Source organism: Pelecanus crispus, chromosome 5 (assembly GCF_030463565.1).
Source record: "Pelecanus crispus isolate bPelCri1 chromosome 5, bPelCri1.pri, whole genome shotgun sequence".
In the NCBI taxonomy this organism is placed as follows: Eukaryota; Metazoa; Chordata; class Aves; order Pelecaniformes; family Pelecanidae; genus Pelecanus; species Pelecanus crispus.
Window position 1 is genome coordinate 11,507,192 of NC_134647.1, and position 15,458 is coordinate 11,522,649.

General features: G+C 40.2%; 2 protein-coding genes across 8 annotated transcripts in view; one reads left to right on the top strand and one right to left on the bottom strand.

Annotated features, from left to right (window-relative positions):
• ESYT3 (extended synaptotagmin 3) overlaps positions 1–3,594 on the top strand; it is a 36,043-nt gene extending 32,449 nt beyond the window's left edge. The window contains exons 21-23 of the mRNA XM_075710490.1: positions 769–874; positions 1,457–1,506; positions 2,425–3,594. Coding sequence (XP_075566605.1) covers positions 769–874; positions 1,457–1,506; positions 2,425–2,461 — 193 coding nt within the window. The 3' untranslated portion in view covers positions 2,462–3,594. The remainder of the gene's footprint in view (positions 1–768; positions 875–1,456; positions 1,507–2,424) is intronic.
• On the bottom strand, positions 1,950–15,300 carry CEP70 (centrosomal protein 70). 7 transcript variants are annotated; one of them, XM_075710491.1, is made up of 16 exons: positions 15,233–15,300; positions 14,645–14,744; positions 14,359–14,482; positions 13,839–14,019; positions 13,351–13,520; positions 12,043–12,102; positions 11,265–11,364; positions 10,777–10,865; positions 10,343–10,417; positions 9,153–9,255; positions 8,293–8,463; positions 7,485–7,631; positions 6,785–6,953; positions 5,425–5,539; positions 4,366–4,445; positions 1,950–2,218 (listed from the first exon to the last, which is right to left on the bottom strand). In XM_075710491.1, exons 1-16 carry the CDS (start codon positions 15,239–15,241, stop codon positions 2,052–2,054), a joined length of 1,860 nt encoding a protein of 619 aa, XP_075566606.1. In that variant the 5' UTR covers positions 15,242–15,300; the 3' UTR covers positions 1,950–2,051. The 7 variants fall into 7 exon arrangements, 5 of the variants coding, with proteins under 5 accessions (XP_075566606.1, XP_075566608.1, XP_075566607.1 ...); XM_075710492.1 differs by lacking the exon at positions 1,950–2,218 and adding an exon at positions 3,780–3,983; XM_075710493.1 differs by lacking the exon at positions 4,366–4,445 and having other exon boundaries at positions 2,055–2,218.
• Between the last annotated feature and the right edge of the window lie 158 nt (positions 15,301–15,458).

Sequence of the window (15,458 nt, forward strand, 5' to 3'; positions counted from 1 at the left end):
ATACGTCAGTAGACGTCAGAAACGGAGAAAAGATTTTAAAATACTTCATCTTAACACTCAGAACACTACAGTTGTGGATTTCGCTTCTGCCTAGTCTCATGTAACTCCACTGATTTAGTGCCAGCACAGCTGTTGGGAACAGCATCTTTTTCCTCATCCTCAGTACTGACGTGTCCTGTACATCCTCAATTAAGTGTAATAGGCTGAGCAATACTTAGCTCCAAAACACATTACCTGTTTTACAACTCTGACTTGAGGAAGAGCTATTCAGGTGGGCAGAAATTAAGTGATTTAGCGTGGACAAAACTCACTTGACATTAGGTGATGTGTGCCAGAGGCATGAGTCAGAGCCATTAAGAATTTAATTGCCACAGGTTTCAACCTTTGTCTTCTCTTAATGTGGTATAAGCCTACTTTGTAAACTTGGAGGTTTGGCTCAGCTATTTCCTCTGAGTAATAAAGGTTGCATGGAAAACATCCTGATCTTCCATGAAGGGGGAAAATGATGGTGAATAGCATTTCATCATGGATGCATGCTTTCCTCCTTCCCCCTGGCACGGCGAACAGTCTGAACAACAGTGTCATAGTGTTTCATGAGGCCTGGAAGAGACTTCTTACATCGTGAATAAAATCTAACTGTAGAATTGCCTTTTCTGTGTCTTCCTTCTCTGTTAAAGCTCTGATGCTGTACTCTGTCACTGTGTTCTGGCCACTGATGCTTGTGGGATTTTAATTTTTGACTGAAGTCTCTCCTTTCAAAACTTTTAGGTTCGAGTTTTTTGAATCTTTGGAAGATGTCAAGAAAAGGACACTGGATGTTGCAGTGAAAAACAGCAAGCCATTCATTTCACAGGAAAGGAAGGAGCTGGGGAAAGTAAGTTTAAAGAAGTTACACTACTGATTTAATAGAGCTGAATGGTCCGAGCCGTTCCTGTAATCCTGAAATGCAGTTCTCCTAGCTAAGTCTCAGTAATAGGACTAGCAATCTGGAAATGACTTCTTCTGCCAGATTTTCATCTGAAATCAGGGTGTATCCATGTGGCAGCTTGTGTGGTCTCGTGCAATTCGTGCGCCATGCTGCTTCATTTCGGAAGGGTGCTCCTGAAATAAAAATGTGCTTCCTGGGATCCGCTGCTGCCCATTTGGGGAATGGCTCCAATAGCATAAACACGGAGCTGAGAAAGACGCACGATTAAAACCCAGAATTTGCCAAGGGTGCTTTAAGCTTTCTGTGAACAGCTTTGATTCTGTGAACAGTAAACTGGAATCACTTCTTCAGTGAGCGATACCTTTCTAAGTAGTGCTGCTGAGAAGGTGAGGCTGGCTAGTGCCCATGCCCTGGGAACGTGGAAAGCTCTAGAACTTGAAAGTGGGTCTGACCTGGGAGGAGCACTAGCTTAGCTAATCCATCTGTACGCTGGATAACATACAAAGAAATAAAATTTGCTTTTTAAAGGTGCGGATTGACTTGTCGCAGGAGGACTTAATAAAAGGTTTTGCACAATGGTAAGTTCTCATCCCCGTGCTGTCAAACCCTGCTAATTGCTTGGCTGGAGTTTGCGTGATGGCTGTTGGAGTGCTGGTAAATGGGCTGTGTATTTTCGTGAGTAAGAAGAGCGTTTGACCTGCAAATGTGGGACTAACTTGAACTAGTCCGGTAGTTTTATCTAAGTTGTATGTTAATCCAGTTGCTAGTGCAATACCTGCCCTGTGAAACGGTTTTAATAAGAGGCCTATGTGTCAATTATCGTCTTCAGCATATTTTAAGTTACCATAAAAGCCACTGGGACACCTAAGTAAAAGAATTATGTTTATTAAAGTGACCTTGCAACAAATTTTAACTTGGGTAAAGATCTTAACTAAATTACTACTCTGATCAGCAATATATATATATGATAAAACTTTAATTACAAAGCATTTATAGAAACTATTATAATAAGCCACTTAAAGTTTTGCTTGTGTGTTCATTGTGGTTCAGACTTAAACCTTAAGCATTAGTCTGAGGCAAAGATTAAGAACCGGGGTTTTTCTTTTTCCTTCTACGTCAGTAGTTAATGGCAGTAGCTCTTCCTTCTTTCTCCTTCAATGGAGCCCAAGGAATGCAGTGTGGGTAGTCCAGGAGCTTGCCGTCCACGCAGGCAGTGAGCCAGTACCGGCCAGCAGGCCAGGAAAGCCGTGTTCCCCTGGCCCAGCTTGCTTCTGTGTCTCATGTAAGGATCTGGCAATTATGGGAGTAAGAGAAAAATGACGCATCCAGAGTTCCTGGCAAAGAGCTGAAGTTTGAGGCCATCTCTGAATCCTCCTTTGCCACACAGACTATGAAGCACGAGCAATAAAGCAGCCCAAGTTCTCTCTGTCGTGCCAGTTAAAACTTTGAAGAAAAATCTTAAACTACTATAATTACTTATTGTGTCTGTCTTGCAGGTATGAGCTGACAAGGAGCAGACGCAAGAAAAATTGACGGCTTCTCATGTACATAAGTTACTAATTTTTCAACTTTATATGAATGTACATATCTCTTTTGTAATTAATGTATTTTGAACAGTCACTGTAAATTTGAAGCAGTCTCCAGCTCAGGACATGTACATCTAGTGACCCTACTCAGAGATCAGTTCTCACTGAAGTTAAAAAAAACCCACAACCAACCAACCAGAAAAACCGCATTGGGAGTAATTTGTCCCTAAATAGTAAGTCCTTTATTTTTGCTGTTTCTGGCATACCTCCCCCAAGGAACCCTTAAGTATGAACACTCTCTTAAGGCAGTGTTGTACCTGGAGATATTTCAGACTGTCAGCTGAGTGTCATTACTTTGCTGGGCAGTCTCATTTCCCCAGGGTCCTATTCATGTTGTGTTAACATGAAAGCATTGTACTTTTAAAAGAATAAGTTTTTAAACAGCGTTCTCCAGCTGTAGGGCTACAGAACCCATTGAAAGAAACCATTTAAGACTCTAATAGCAATTGGTTTTGAGAAACTAAGAAACTGATATTCCACTGTTCAAAAGTATCTTAGCAGATTGTGGCTGCAGGTGTGTATATAACGAGCTTCCAAAAGCAGGGAGATAAAAACCTTCGTGACATCTTGGTAAGCTAGTTTGTGATGCCTTAATATGTTTTGTTCTTTGTTACAGTACATTTTAAAATCTTGTAAACGTTGGTAGTGAAGCATTCTGCCTGAGGAACAGCAGATTTTTGTAAACTAAGCTTTATTAATATCAGAGCAAAATATACCAAAATATTTTTAGAAGCTTGGTGTACTTGTTTCTGTATAATAAACTTCTAACTGTCTTGCATAAGAAACTTGATCTATGCCTTTCTAAAACTGGCCTTTGAAATGTGACCATGGTACTTCAAAGCCATGCTAGGCAGAAACCCATAAAGCACCACCTGAAACAAGTTTCAAATATTTTTAGCCCAGATTACATTAAACAAGTCTGCCTCGGTCTGTAACCAGAAAGAATACTCACTGAGTAAAAATTTGCTCACATCCCAAACTTATCTGAAGATGGAAACAACATTTTAAAATAGGCTCTCCAGGAAACCAAGACAGGCAAATGATAGAAGTGTTATGGCTAAGGCAGTTAGAGCACCTTCATCTCGGCCTTACTGTGCCAGCAACATTCAAAGTGCCTAGTGGTTATAGTATGTCTGGCTTTGGGCTGGGGTCAGCTTCCTAGACTGATACAGAGTGTACTGGTTCTCTTGCTGGGGTTGAGTAGACCAGCTGATAGTGGTTATAGTAAGTTTTTCTTAAATTGACCATGAAACAAGAATTAAGAAAAAAAAAAAAAGAAAAAATGCAGCAGCTTTTATTTACATTAGAAAATCCAAAACAGAGCTTATAGGTAGCTGTAATGCCATATGCATCAACAGGTATGTTCACAGGTGAGATAAATCTTGCTCAAGAAGACCAGACTAACTCTTAACTAGCTACCAATTTCAAATTTCGCACAGTAGGTAATATATCATCCAGGTTACTGATCTCTGAAACAGAATGAAAAGCAAAATGGTAAGGCATATGTACCTAGACCATCTTCAAGTTCAGCCAAAATTGTAACTTAAATGTTAGAAATAGAGCCAGTGGATAAAACAAACTTCTCACACCAATGCTTTTGAAAAAAACTCTATTTAGCTTATGAGTAATATGATTGAATATCTGCAATCCCACATGACCAATGAAAAGAAAGTATTTTGGTCACTTCCTGAGGAAAGATGGAGAGTGAGGCAAAAGTTAGCACTGCCCCTCACATCCTCCTTGTGTTTTTAGCACACCACCAGGAGTAAAGAAAGCACTTGTTAGCTATTTAAAGTTTTAGGAGGAAGTGTTGGCATGAAGATAATTACAACTGTTGCAAATACTACTCACCTAGAAGACAGAGCAAATCTTGAATGAGAGCTTGAAATGGTGGAAAAAAGCGCTCGTGTTCCTCTAGCTTATTGATTATACTGAAATGTGCAAGTGAGACTGTCAGATAACAGGTGCAAGGGCATTTTAAGTTCATCTCCTTGGCTGTTTTGCCATACTATGCCATGATTTTCTGAAAACACCCCTACTTAGTAGTATATAAAGCCATCTACACAAAAAAATGTGTTCTCAAGTTCTGCAACCTGCAGCCAACAAGTGTTAGCTGTCAAAGAGGATCTCGAATTTCACTGTTTATGCCCTATATATATATATATATATCTCCTTCCTTTCCTCCTTACATGGCACCAGGTCATTTTTGGACTGGAACATTAGTCTATGTATGCTACATATACTGGCTGATATAACTGCCTCAGAGGTGGAGCAAGGAGTGTTTTATAAGCAGCTATTAATCCTCTAGTTAAAACTGTGAGGAGTGCAGGAAGGTCGAGGGGGTTAGTGTTGTTAAACTCGGCATGTGTCGGACTTGCTGCCTGCTGCAATAAATTTTTAGTATGCCTGCAGAGCCCATGCTGAATGCAAGCTCTTACAGTCTGCTACCACGTATACGCATGTTGTCATCTGTTGAAGACAGAACAGGACTTGTCCAGTTCCCAAAATGTTTGTAGGCAGCGTGAGGCATACGTTCTCTTAGCAACTAATACTCCTCAGTATTACAGTTGAAGCCTTGCAACACTTTCTCCTCCCCACCCACGTGCAGTATTTGCTTTGTCTCCTTATGAAACACACATCCTATTAAGGCTTATTTGATCACCTTACCCATGCAAATCAACAGGGTGTTTTGGAACCTTCTGGCCCTAACTTCTCTCTTTGCCAGCTTTATCCTCTTGAAAGTATTGAAGATGTGTTTCATGTAGGATAGCAGTTAACTCCTTTACTGTCACAGCTCACTGACTTTGTAACAAATTATTAAAGTTTCTTTCAGTGTCAGTTTTAGCCAGTTTTCTCAGTTACTAAATCTGAAGTTTGAAGAGTGGTCACCGACGGAACAGCCCCACATACCTGTGGATGTCTTGGGTCCCCAGAAGCAGCTGTACCTGCTCAGTCACGTTCTCATTAATTATGTCACACAGTTTCCCAACAGTATCCACTACCACCATGGGTGGAGCTGAACTGTCTGTGGAAAAACAAACACTTCATGTTTCTTATAACAGTAACAACAGGAAAGTATTTTAGACACAATCCAATTTGTGCAGGTGCCCAGACTTCATTTTTTTTGTTTTCACATATCTAGGCATACAAGTGCCATTATTCTCAGAAAACAAAGTGCCTATGGTCAGAAATAAACTAACATTAGCTAGGAATGGTGAATCTCTCACTAATCCTTAGATGGCTAAAAAGCTTCTCAGAGCTGCCTAATTTCACAGCAGAGATGGTACTAAAGTGCACCCTACAATGTCGGTGGAAAGCAGCCAACTGAAATTATATATAGAGAGAGGGTTATTCATTAGGTTCCTGTAACACAGCAGAAGCATGGTGTAAGGGCTAGGCCAACAAGGAACCTGCTCAATAAATAAGTACTTTGTTAACAGCCAGGACTTGTTTTGGTATTGGATTTTACCTGCTTTGACTGCTGCGATTGAAGGTAACAGGCTCCTTGTCCTTTCCTCCCTCAATTTCAGAAGGACTAGGCTTGGAGAAGGCATCCTTTGAGCTCCATTGGTTTGCGATTATTAGGGAGACACGAGGCTTCCTCATCTCCTGTGCTGGCTGCAGGCAGGAAGACTGCTTCCCTCCTTGAACGAGGCTCAGAAGACCTTAGCAGTCCAGGAGCCTTGCTCTCGGGCCAGACCCCCTACAGTGCAGCCAAACCTTTAAACCCAAGAGCAGCATCAGCTGCTGTTTTCCAGAAGTACAAACCAGAACAGAATGGGTACTGGGAAGTGACTAGGTATGCCTCCGAGTTTTTGACAGTCAACAACTTTTTTTACGTTTAGCAGCGTAAGAAGGAAGTTTCTGAGGACTGGACATAATTATACTTTAATGAATTACTGAGTAGAAATCTAAAGGTTGAGTTATTTTTTCTTAAACTTGGTACCTTTCAAGTAGAGAATGAAAGACGGTCAAGAAGAATTATGAAGTCAGCTCACTGGAGACAAAGCTTTGTGGAAAAAAATTTAAAAATTCAATTTCATCTGTTATTCCTTTCTTCTGCCTCCCTGGTATTCCTCAGCAACTGCTAAAGGCTTACAAATAACGGGGCTTTGCTATTTAAACTCCCAATCGACAGCAACCTATTTTTATCTTCACAGTGAAGAATATACCTAGTTTACTCATATTTTCTATGAAGAGATCAGCCTTTCCCTTGTCATCTTCTTCCTTTGGAAATGGTCTGAACAAATGCTAGGTGGTAAGTCTTTACCTAGTTGCAGGAGCTCGTGGAGATTTCTCATAGCATTGGTCATTTCCCCAAGCTTTGTGTAAACCTCATTCATTCGTGGATAAACGCCATTTAGAGAATTCACGTCAAACAACTTCTGGAAGTGAGAGACTATGGCAAATAGGGTTGGTAAGGATGGCGTCTGGCTGTTCTGTAGCAAGCAGAAAGAGTAACTTGTCAACATTGCCGCTTAACAAAGCACGGATTCTTTTAAACTGTGAAACAGTCTTAAAACTAGTCTATGAAGAAAAACGGGTGTAACTTCCCTGACTAAATCACGGCATTTCAAATATTCTTAAATCTGAAGACATACTTTAAAGAGAGTTTTCAGACACAAATATCCAGCAAACCAAAAATACTCTTTTGAAAGCTTTCTTCTCTGTTGCTTAGTAAGCACGTTTATGTATTCTCAACGCTGACTGAGAAACAGACAGAACAGGGTAATACCTGAGACTACAGGGCAATGCAAATTCATCCTTGGTCAAATGACTTTGATTAACGCAGTCTTCCCCAAGGTGAATTTCTCCATTATGTTAAAGTAGTCTTTGACTGTTTAATACCTCCAAACAGCTATTTCTTAAACCCCACAAGACTTTCCAATGCAGAAATCTAATCACTGTGTGAAGAATGCATTTAAGAATTCCACAGTAACTTGTGATTATAAACCCCTGGTAAGAATTACCTTTTCCTTATTTTCTATTTCTTCCAAAATTGCATCTACTATGAACTGGAGGTCTTCAACTCGTATGGATTCTCTGTTATCCTGTGGATCTGCAGCGTGCCAGGGCACCAATTCCAGAGACAGTTTTCTCAAGGACCCATGCAAATCCTTTTAAAAGAAGGGAGGGGGGACAACTTATTTTAGTAACTTCTCAGAGTTGTTTTTATTATAGAAATGGGCAGATTTTCTGTTTCTTGTATGCCAAAACATTCCAGTACTGGAGACAGTAAGGTTTTAGTTTTCGTGGAATTTAAGCACAGCATCTCGCTTACATTCTTTGATTTAAAAAGAACACTGATAGTCTAAAAATTAAAGTACTTCATATATTATGGTTTCAGTGAAGTAAGAAGTATTGGTCACAGAGAGTTTGGCTTTAAACAAAAGTACTTCACTTGTATTTAGATCAAAAAAGTAACTGTTCTGGCAAGGCAGAAGGAAGAAAGAGAATGCATCGTCATTAACCTGTGAAGTACATACATAGACTCTAAAGCTTAAGGGTCTTCTTAGGGACTCAGCCAGTGAACAAAAACATTCAGACAATATACACAGAAGAATATCTCTGGCCTGTAGGTAACACTGCACATTTTTCATTTTACTACGGTTTTAAAATGGTATATAAATGGACAGCAGAATTATTTTTAAAATTTAACACCAAGTCAGGCAGTAACAAAAGCTACACTCAGAAAAAAACCCTTTCATATAGGGAGGGACCGAGGAGCGGTCAGCAGATTAAAGGAAGAACATAAAGCCAAGTACAATAATGCGTTACCTTTAGGGCCATTAGCTGATCTGCCCACATTTCTATAGTAAGTGGAAGGTGCTCAAATCCACATTCCTGTCCATTCCTTTTAATGTAATTTTGCACTGGCCCTTTACTGCGCCTGTATATTAATGGAGGAGCTCTTGGACTTCGCAAAGTAGAATCAATATGGGACAAAACCTTCAACACCGAATAACAAATGTTATTGATCAAATATGTATGACATTTTATAATAAAACCTCTGTCCACCACAGTCATGATTGCCTAAACATTAAATCATAAATAGCCCCAATAAGTTACTATCAATGAATTTTACAGATGCATTCAATATGTAATAGGTTCAAAGATTTAAAAATACACTAGCTAGAAGATACGTAGAAGTAATGCAAATATACTTCCCTTTGAGGGATATTTAACATTTATTCACTTGAGGCATTGTTACTTCCACAGTTCACATTTTGCTAAGTTTTATTACATTTGCCTTTTTTTTTTTTTATTCAAAGAAAAATAAAAGCCACTACCTCCTCAGGCATGTTTAAAACCGTAACATAAGGATCTGTTTTCCCCAAGACCTTGAACAAATCCCCTGTCCTGAAAAGACTTCAGCTAAATCACTGATTTGATGTTTGCCAACTTAGTCTCTCGTTTCCTTGCTGTATTTTCAGGTAGTTTACACTAAGATAGAACAATTAAGGACAAGCCTACATTAACTGCCAAATCCAGAATATTACACATCTTGTGTAGAGGACTTCGTAGGAACCCTTAGATGCAAAATATCATGCTTCAGTTTACACAGTTAAACAAAACTCATGTATTATATTTCATTGTAACAGTGCTAGATACACACAGTACAGATAAAATTTGCTTACCTGTAAGTATTGCTGGCAAACTGCCTGCAGCTTATCTACTCCTGCGGCACTCTCAGGTTCCTTCTTTTCTTCTGTTCTTTCTCCAGTACTACTCCCTGAAGATCTACACACCAAATACATACAGTAGGTTACACAAGTAGCCTTAGCAGGAGATACTTCTTCAACTTGATTAAAGAACCAGGTACGTAGCACATATACTTACACCTACAAAGTAAAATCTCCATTTTATGATTGCCTGCCAAATCAAATTCCATCAAACTGAACTAGCTGAAGAATATAATACCTAATGATAATATCATTAATTTATCTCAAGTCTCCACGTTGAGGTTATTCCAGACTGCATGCTAATTTAGAAGAGACACCATCAGATGTAGTTGTTCTATTACCATAGGTTCTACTACGTCTGAAGGTTTAAAATCCAGAATTTTACTCAAAAGGGTCAAATTCCATGCTCACAGTCTTTATCTGCTTCTGCTTGAACACCTTTCCTGGCTTACTATATATAGCTCGCTACCCTTCTTGTCAAATCTAAGATGACTTTCTCTAAAACTACCGTCTAAATCACACCCACTGCATGAGAGAAAAGACCATTTACATATACACGATGTAAAATGAAGAACTGAACATTTTTAAGTGATGTCTTTTTCAGGCTATAAAATATTTAGCATGTTAGCATATACACATATGATTGAGTAAAATTACAGATAAAAACACTTCATCAGATCTAATACCTTCAATGTATGTTCTTAGCAGTGTTTCAGAAAAAAACTAAGTCAATTTCTAAGAATAATATGGACATAACTTCAGCAGCTGAAACATTTTGCCAACTCATACTTTCTCATTCATAATCCATAGCGCAACCAGTAGCTTTCTTCATAGCTCATGGAAGCAGCAAACAACAGTTTAGTCCTGTCCATAGGGCTTGCAATAGCACTCAAATCAAATCCAGAAAGACAAAACAAAATAAAAAGGACACACTGCTGTGCCCCCATTTGGAGCCCATGCCATCATTTCAGAGATTCACAGGGTGTCTGCAGAGATACAGTAGCATTTGCTGCCCACAACCAGGCTCCGAGGAACGATGATAAGGTATATGCTTTATAAGCTGCTACCTGCATTACAGGTTACAGAGTATGTTTGCCTTAAGGTGTTCAGAAGATTCATTAAAGTTACAGAAGAAATATACTTACTGGATAGTTCTCTTTAAAGTTTTCTCTAGTTTCTTCACTTGGTGCTTGTAAAGTTTTAATTCCTGTGCAGTTGGTCTGTTAGAAAGAAAAAGTACCATATTATATGTCTTGCATTTGAAGGTATCTATAAAAGTCAGCCAAGCAAAAAAGAAAGCAAGCTTTGCCAGTGCCGTAACATCATTCTGGAAATGAAATTCTGCAACATTCTATGTGGCAACAAGAAAAAAACAGCAAAACAACCATTAGCAGTTGTTGTTACTAACAGCATAGAGAGGGAAGGTTGACTGTTGCTGCCATATCTTACTCCTGTGCATCGCTTTTAAAGGCAGATTTCATACCATACTTTTACAATTGCTGGTGCTTTCAGTTTCTTTCTTTGTAACGCAAAGTCTACCAAAGTGCCCTTACAAAGAATGATACTTATCCTTTCTCACCTTATTTCCAAATCTTTCTTGAGATTTATATTTTCAAGCAAAAGCTGTTCATTCCTGGCTTTGGTTTCAATGAGTTGTTTCTGGAAAGACTGCAACATAGACTGTGTTATTTCTTTTATTTCACTCATTCCATAATCAACTGGCTCGAACACTTTAAAGTACGTATGTGCTAAGAAGGGTTCCCATTTGCCTATATAGCAAGACAGCATAGATGAGGAATCAGTCAACTGAGATCAAGAGCCTGCTGCATTAGACTGCAGGTGGAGAACCTGTGATTAAGGAGGTCTATTCAGTCCCCACCAAAGACGACTTGTAACATAGCACCGAATCTTTGTATAAAGACAGTGAACCCTGCCCAGAGAGGTCACAAATTGAGAAGGCATGATAAGAATAAGCGGATAGAAATCAAACACATATATGTTTCTATGTGGCCTTTGAAGGGTTACCATTTAGAGATCTGCACTGACTTATTCTTAGCAGTTCCATACCGTGAGCAGTGCTCTATAATTAGGAGTAGCATCTAGATTTAAGAATTCTTCCTTGCTTTTTACTTCTCTCTGTACCTGGTCTTCATCTTTTTTATATTGCCTATTGGGAAGAATAAATTGTTTCAGCTTAATGTAATTCGATTACCTCAAAGATCTAAGTTGGCTTAGTTAGCAGTTATGTATGATAATAATGTTTCCGTAAACTGCAAAGTAAATAGAAGAGAAATTCTGCCCTAAGATCCACTGCTCTTTTCTGTTGAAGCTGTTTCATATACTAATTAAGTGCACTTACTCCTCAAGAGAAATTCCAGTACAAGCAAATCCCATTTCAGTTTTCAAGACAACAATCTCAAATGATAGGACTGTCTAAGGTATCTGCTTGTTGCTTTGTACCATGTAGGCACCGCGATAGAGCTGAAAAGCTGGTATTCCTTATGTTTAGGGAGATCAGTTGACTGAGCACTGCTAATGTAGTAATCTGCAGTAATCCTTCTGCCTGTGAACCATGGCAAAAGGGAAAAAAAAAAAATTATAGCTCAAGTGTCTAAATACCCCCAACTTCCTAGCTGTCCTGGCCTCCTGATTGAGCAGCTGCTTAGCCTGACTGACAGCTGTTCCCTGGATGAATCCAGACTTCCATGACCATTACAGTCCTTTGCTGTTTCTTACATGCTAGTGACATCTAGAACACAGAATATTTACCATTACAAGCTTCAAAAACAGAAAGGAATACGAAAATTTTGAACAGTAGGGCCATAAGGCATTAGATAAGACCTACCTTAGCTCCTTTTTCATTTGACTAATTTGAGATTCATAATAGTCAATTAGACAAAGGAACCTGAAGAAAGGAAAAATGGTATTTTGAATTTCAGATATTCTCAAAAAAAATCACGCCTGAAAGATACTGTGACCAACCCGCAGAACAGGCCAGCTTACAGAACTGCACTGCACTTCAGAAGTGACTGCACTGAGTAGTGGGTTCTCTCATATCAAACAAACAGTCACAGTTTTCCAAAACAGAAGAGACATGAACTCTGTACTAGACTAAAAGTGGCAAAATTATTCAAGAGGAGACACAAGCTAAATCCTCCTGACAGCCACCTCATCTTGTGACTATGTTTACCCAGCAATCTTAACAGCATGCCACAGTCCCAAGTGCTAGGGCTCAGCAACCATTGCAGGAGGTAGAGATCTCAGGTCCCACATAGCCCGAGAACCCAAGTCTCCAAAGAAACTAAAAGTGCTTTCAGAGTAAGTGGTTGCAAAAAAAAATAGAGCCACAAAAAACTGAACAGCTGAGAAACTGTCTTTCTTCTTGAACACTCTGAGACTGTCTGTTTTGGAGAGACAGATGAGAAAGCACAGGGAACCAAATTCAGTGACCCCTCCTCTCATACCATGAGGGCACGAGAAAAGGGCTGCGCACACACAATCCCTTTTAAACGCTTCCCAGGTAAAGGTTACTAGACAGGCCTGGGAAACCAGGTGACCAGCGCAATAAAGTGATGGCTACCTGAGGCCTAAGAATTGGCAAATCTCGCATTATAGCGGAACTATCAAAATCTTACTGCCAAGAGACATAGGCCTGGCATGCTTTCTCGGAACAGTCACCGAGTACCTGGGAAGCTTTACAGCAAGCCCGCAGTCAGCAGTTGCAAAGACCAGTTGGACTTCAGAAGTGACTGCAAACTGGACAGGTTTTTTTTTTGGGGGGGCAGGGGTGGTGGTGGTTGCTGGTTTTTAATTTACATTTTAAAATGTTAGAACCCCAGGATGAGATCACCCTAGCAGATACTGCAGTTCTAGAGCAGAGTGAATCATTCCCTTCTCTTTGCTGACACCTAGTGTATACAGAGCCTGATAATATTTTACCTTCTGCCATAGATTTATCCAGCTCATATTTATTATACAAGAAAAAATTACTGCATTGATGTACCTTTACAAGAATTCATATTTCAGCTTGCACTCCTAAGGTCTCCAGCTTTTTTTTTTTTTTTCATATAAATATCGAGAACAGTTAAGTTACTTTAAATCCATTTCTTCATTTAAAGTTATAGGTCATTCACCACATATGAAAATTGCTTACTGCTGATCTAGAAGAGACTTGGGAGCTCTTTTGCAAAACCGACAAAACATTTTGTTTTGAGTGGCAACACGCTGTTGTTCCTCCATCCCAACTTTGCACAGCTCCTTCTGCAAACGGGCAATAACCTCTTCCTGTTCTTGCAGCTTTTCCTGCTGCTGTTGATATTTTGCCTGTGAAGAGATAATGGGAGCATTATGAAATTATTCTAACCCATAAGCTGGAGACTGTACTGTACCTGCCCAAGTAGGCACCTGGTCCCAAGGAGGCCTAGTACATGGTTTTTAGCCATACTGAAGAGGCAGTAGAAGAAGGATACGGATATTTTTCTAATTTTCTATTGCTAGAAAATTCTGTGTAGATTGAAAAATCCTAGCTATAAATAGTGTACTAACTCTATGACTCATGTTTGTTTTTATCAATGTAAATATTTTTAGAACTTTTAAAACAAGTCAAAAGTTTGAATCCTCAGATAGTACTATCTGAATTACCTGTGAAACCTGTTGATCTTTTTGAAGTTCTTTGACTTGATTCTGTTGCTGGCAAACTTTAGCTATTGTCTCATCTTCCAGCTGACAAATTTTGGACTTAATGTTTTTCACCACATTTTCCAAATCATTAGCCCGTTGTTCTTGTCTAGATGCCCGACCTCGTTCCTGTCGTATCTCATCTCTGAAAAAAAAAAAAAAAAAAAAAAAATCCTTGATTTAAATTAAACACATTTCACTAAAGACAGTGAAGGAAGCACAGGCCTGACAAACATTATCTGATGACACTCAATAATAGCCTGTGGCAGCAGGTACAGAAAATATGTTGGTATGGGAAGCAGCAGCAGATGAAGTAACATACCAGCTCAAAAGGAACTATGCCAACATTGCTGTACATTGGATGAAAATCTCAGGGAAAAGGTCTTAGGCCTCAGGTGTGACAAAAGCTCCACCTGGCAGGAGATGGACGCTAAGAATACTTTTGCTTTGCATTAGCAAGTAAGTTCTTTCCACTATATCTTACCTAAGATAACGATTAGCCTCCATAAGTCCCTGCATCATTTTCTGCTGTCGGTCAGTGTCTTCCACCAGTGTTTTTAATGCAAGTCTTATTCCTAGAGAAGACTGACTGTCTAAGACAATCATATCTGGAGATACATAAAACAAGCAAAGTCATAATGAAAGGTTTTTAACAGCTGAAGAAGACCACATCTCTGCTACCATTTGGAAGTGGCGGCTTTAGAGATGTCTTATGAACTTAGGCTTACTATTTCCAAATACAAAAACTTGTAAAATTAGCATTTCCTTACCTGATATATTTCTGCAGCTTTGTGGGGCAGCAAGACTCACCGGTTTCAACCCATGACGCATTAATAGCTTGTTTAAGTTTTCCCATTCTGCCTTCTCCTGCTGCAGTTAGGAGAAGGGGAAGAAGAGGCAGAAATTTGAGTTCTCAAGGTCAGCTCACAGTCTCCTGTCCTTTCTGTTGTGCAGGCAGTAGAGGATACCAAACACCCCCAAATAAAAACAAACCACAAACCCCCAAGAAGCCCTAGCTGCTATAGGAGGGCCTGTGAGACTTTCCAATAGGATCTGCAAAAAATATTGGGAACGTGTACTTCACCATACACAGAATACTCAGTTTTCCTGATCGCTATTAGGAGAAATACGTGCGATGAGTAAAATTTCCCTTTTTAAAAAACCCAGACAACCGACCCTCAGGTGACCCGAAGGCACCGGGGGTGCGGTGGGCCCCGACCCCCTGCCCCAGCCCTGAGAGAAGCCCTCAGAGGACGCGGGTGCCTGCTTTGGGGGTTTATTGGGTTTTTTGTTTTCTTTTTTCTTCTGCTTTTAACTACCGAACAGTAACAACAGCCGCCTCAGGTCCACTACAGTACCTCTGTCATGGCGAGGGACGCCCGCTCTCGGACCGCCGGCGAAGGGGACGACGGGGCCCCGCAGACGGCCACCGGGAGGCAGGGGAGGAAAGGGGTCTGCTCCTGGGACGCGGAGCCTCAGCAGGTCCCGGGCGGCGGCAGGCCGCGCCTCGCAGGGGGCTGCCGGCGGCGGGAAGGCGCGGAGCCGGCCGGGACAGCGGGTAACGGCCCGCCCGCCGCCGGCCCG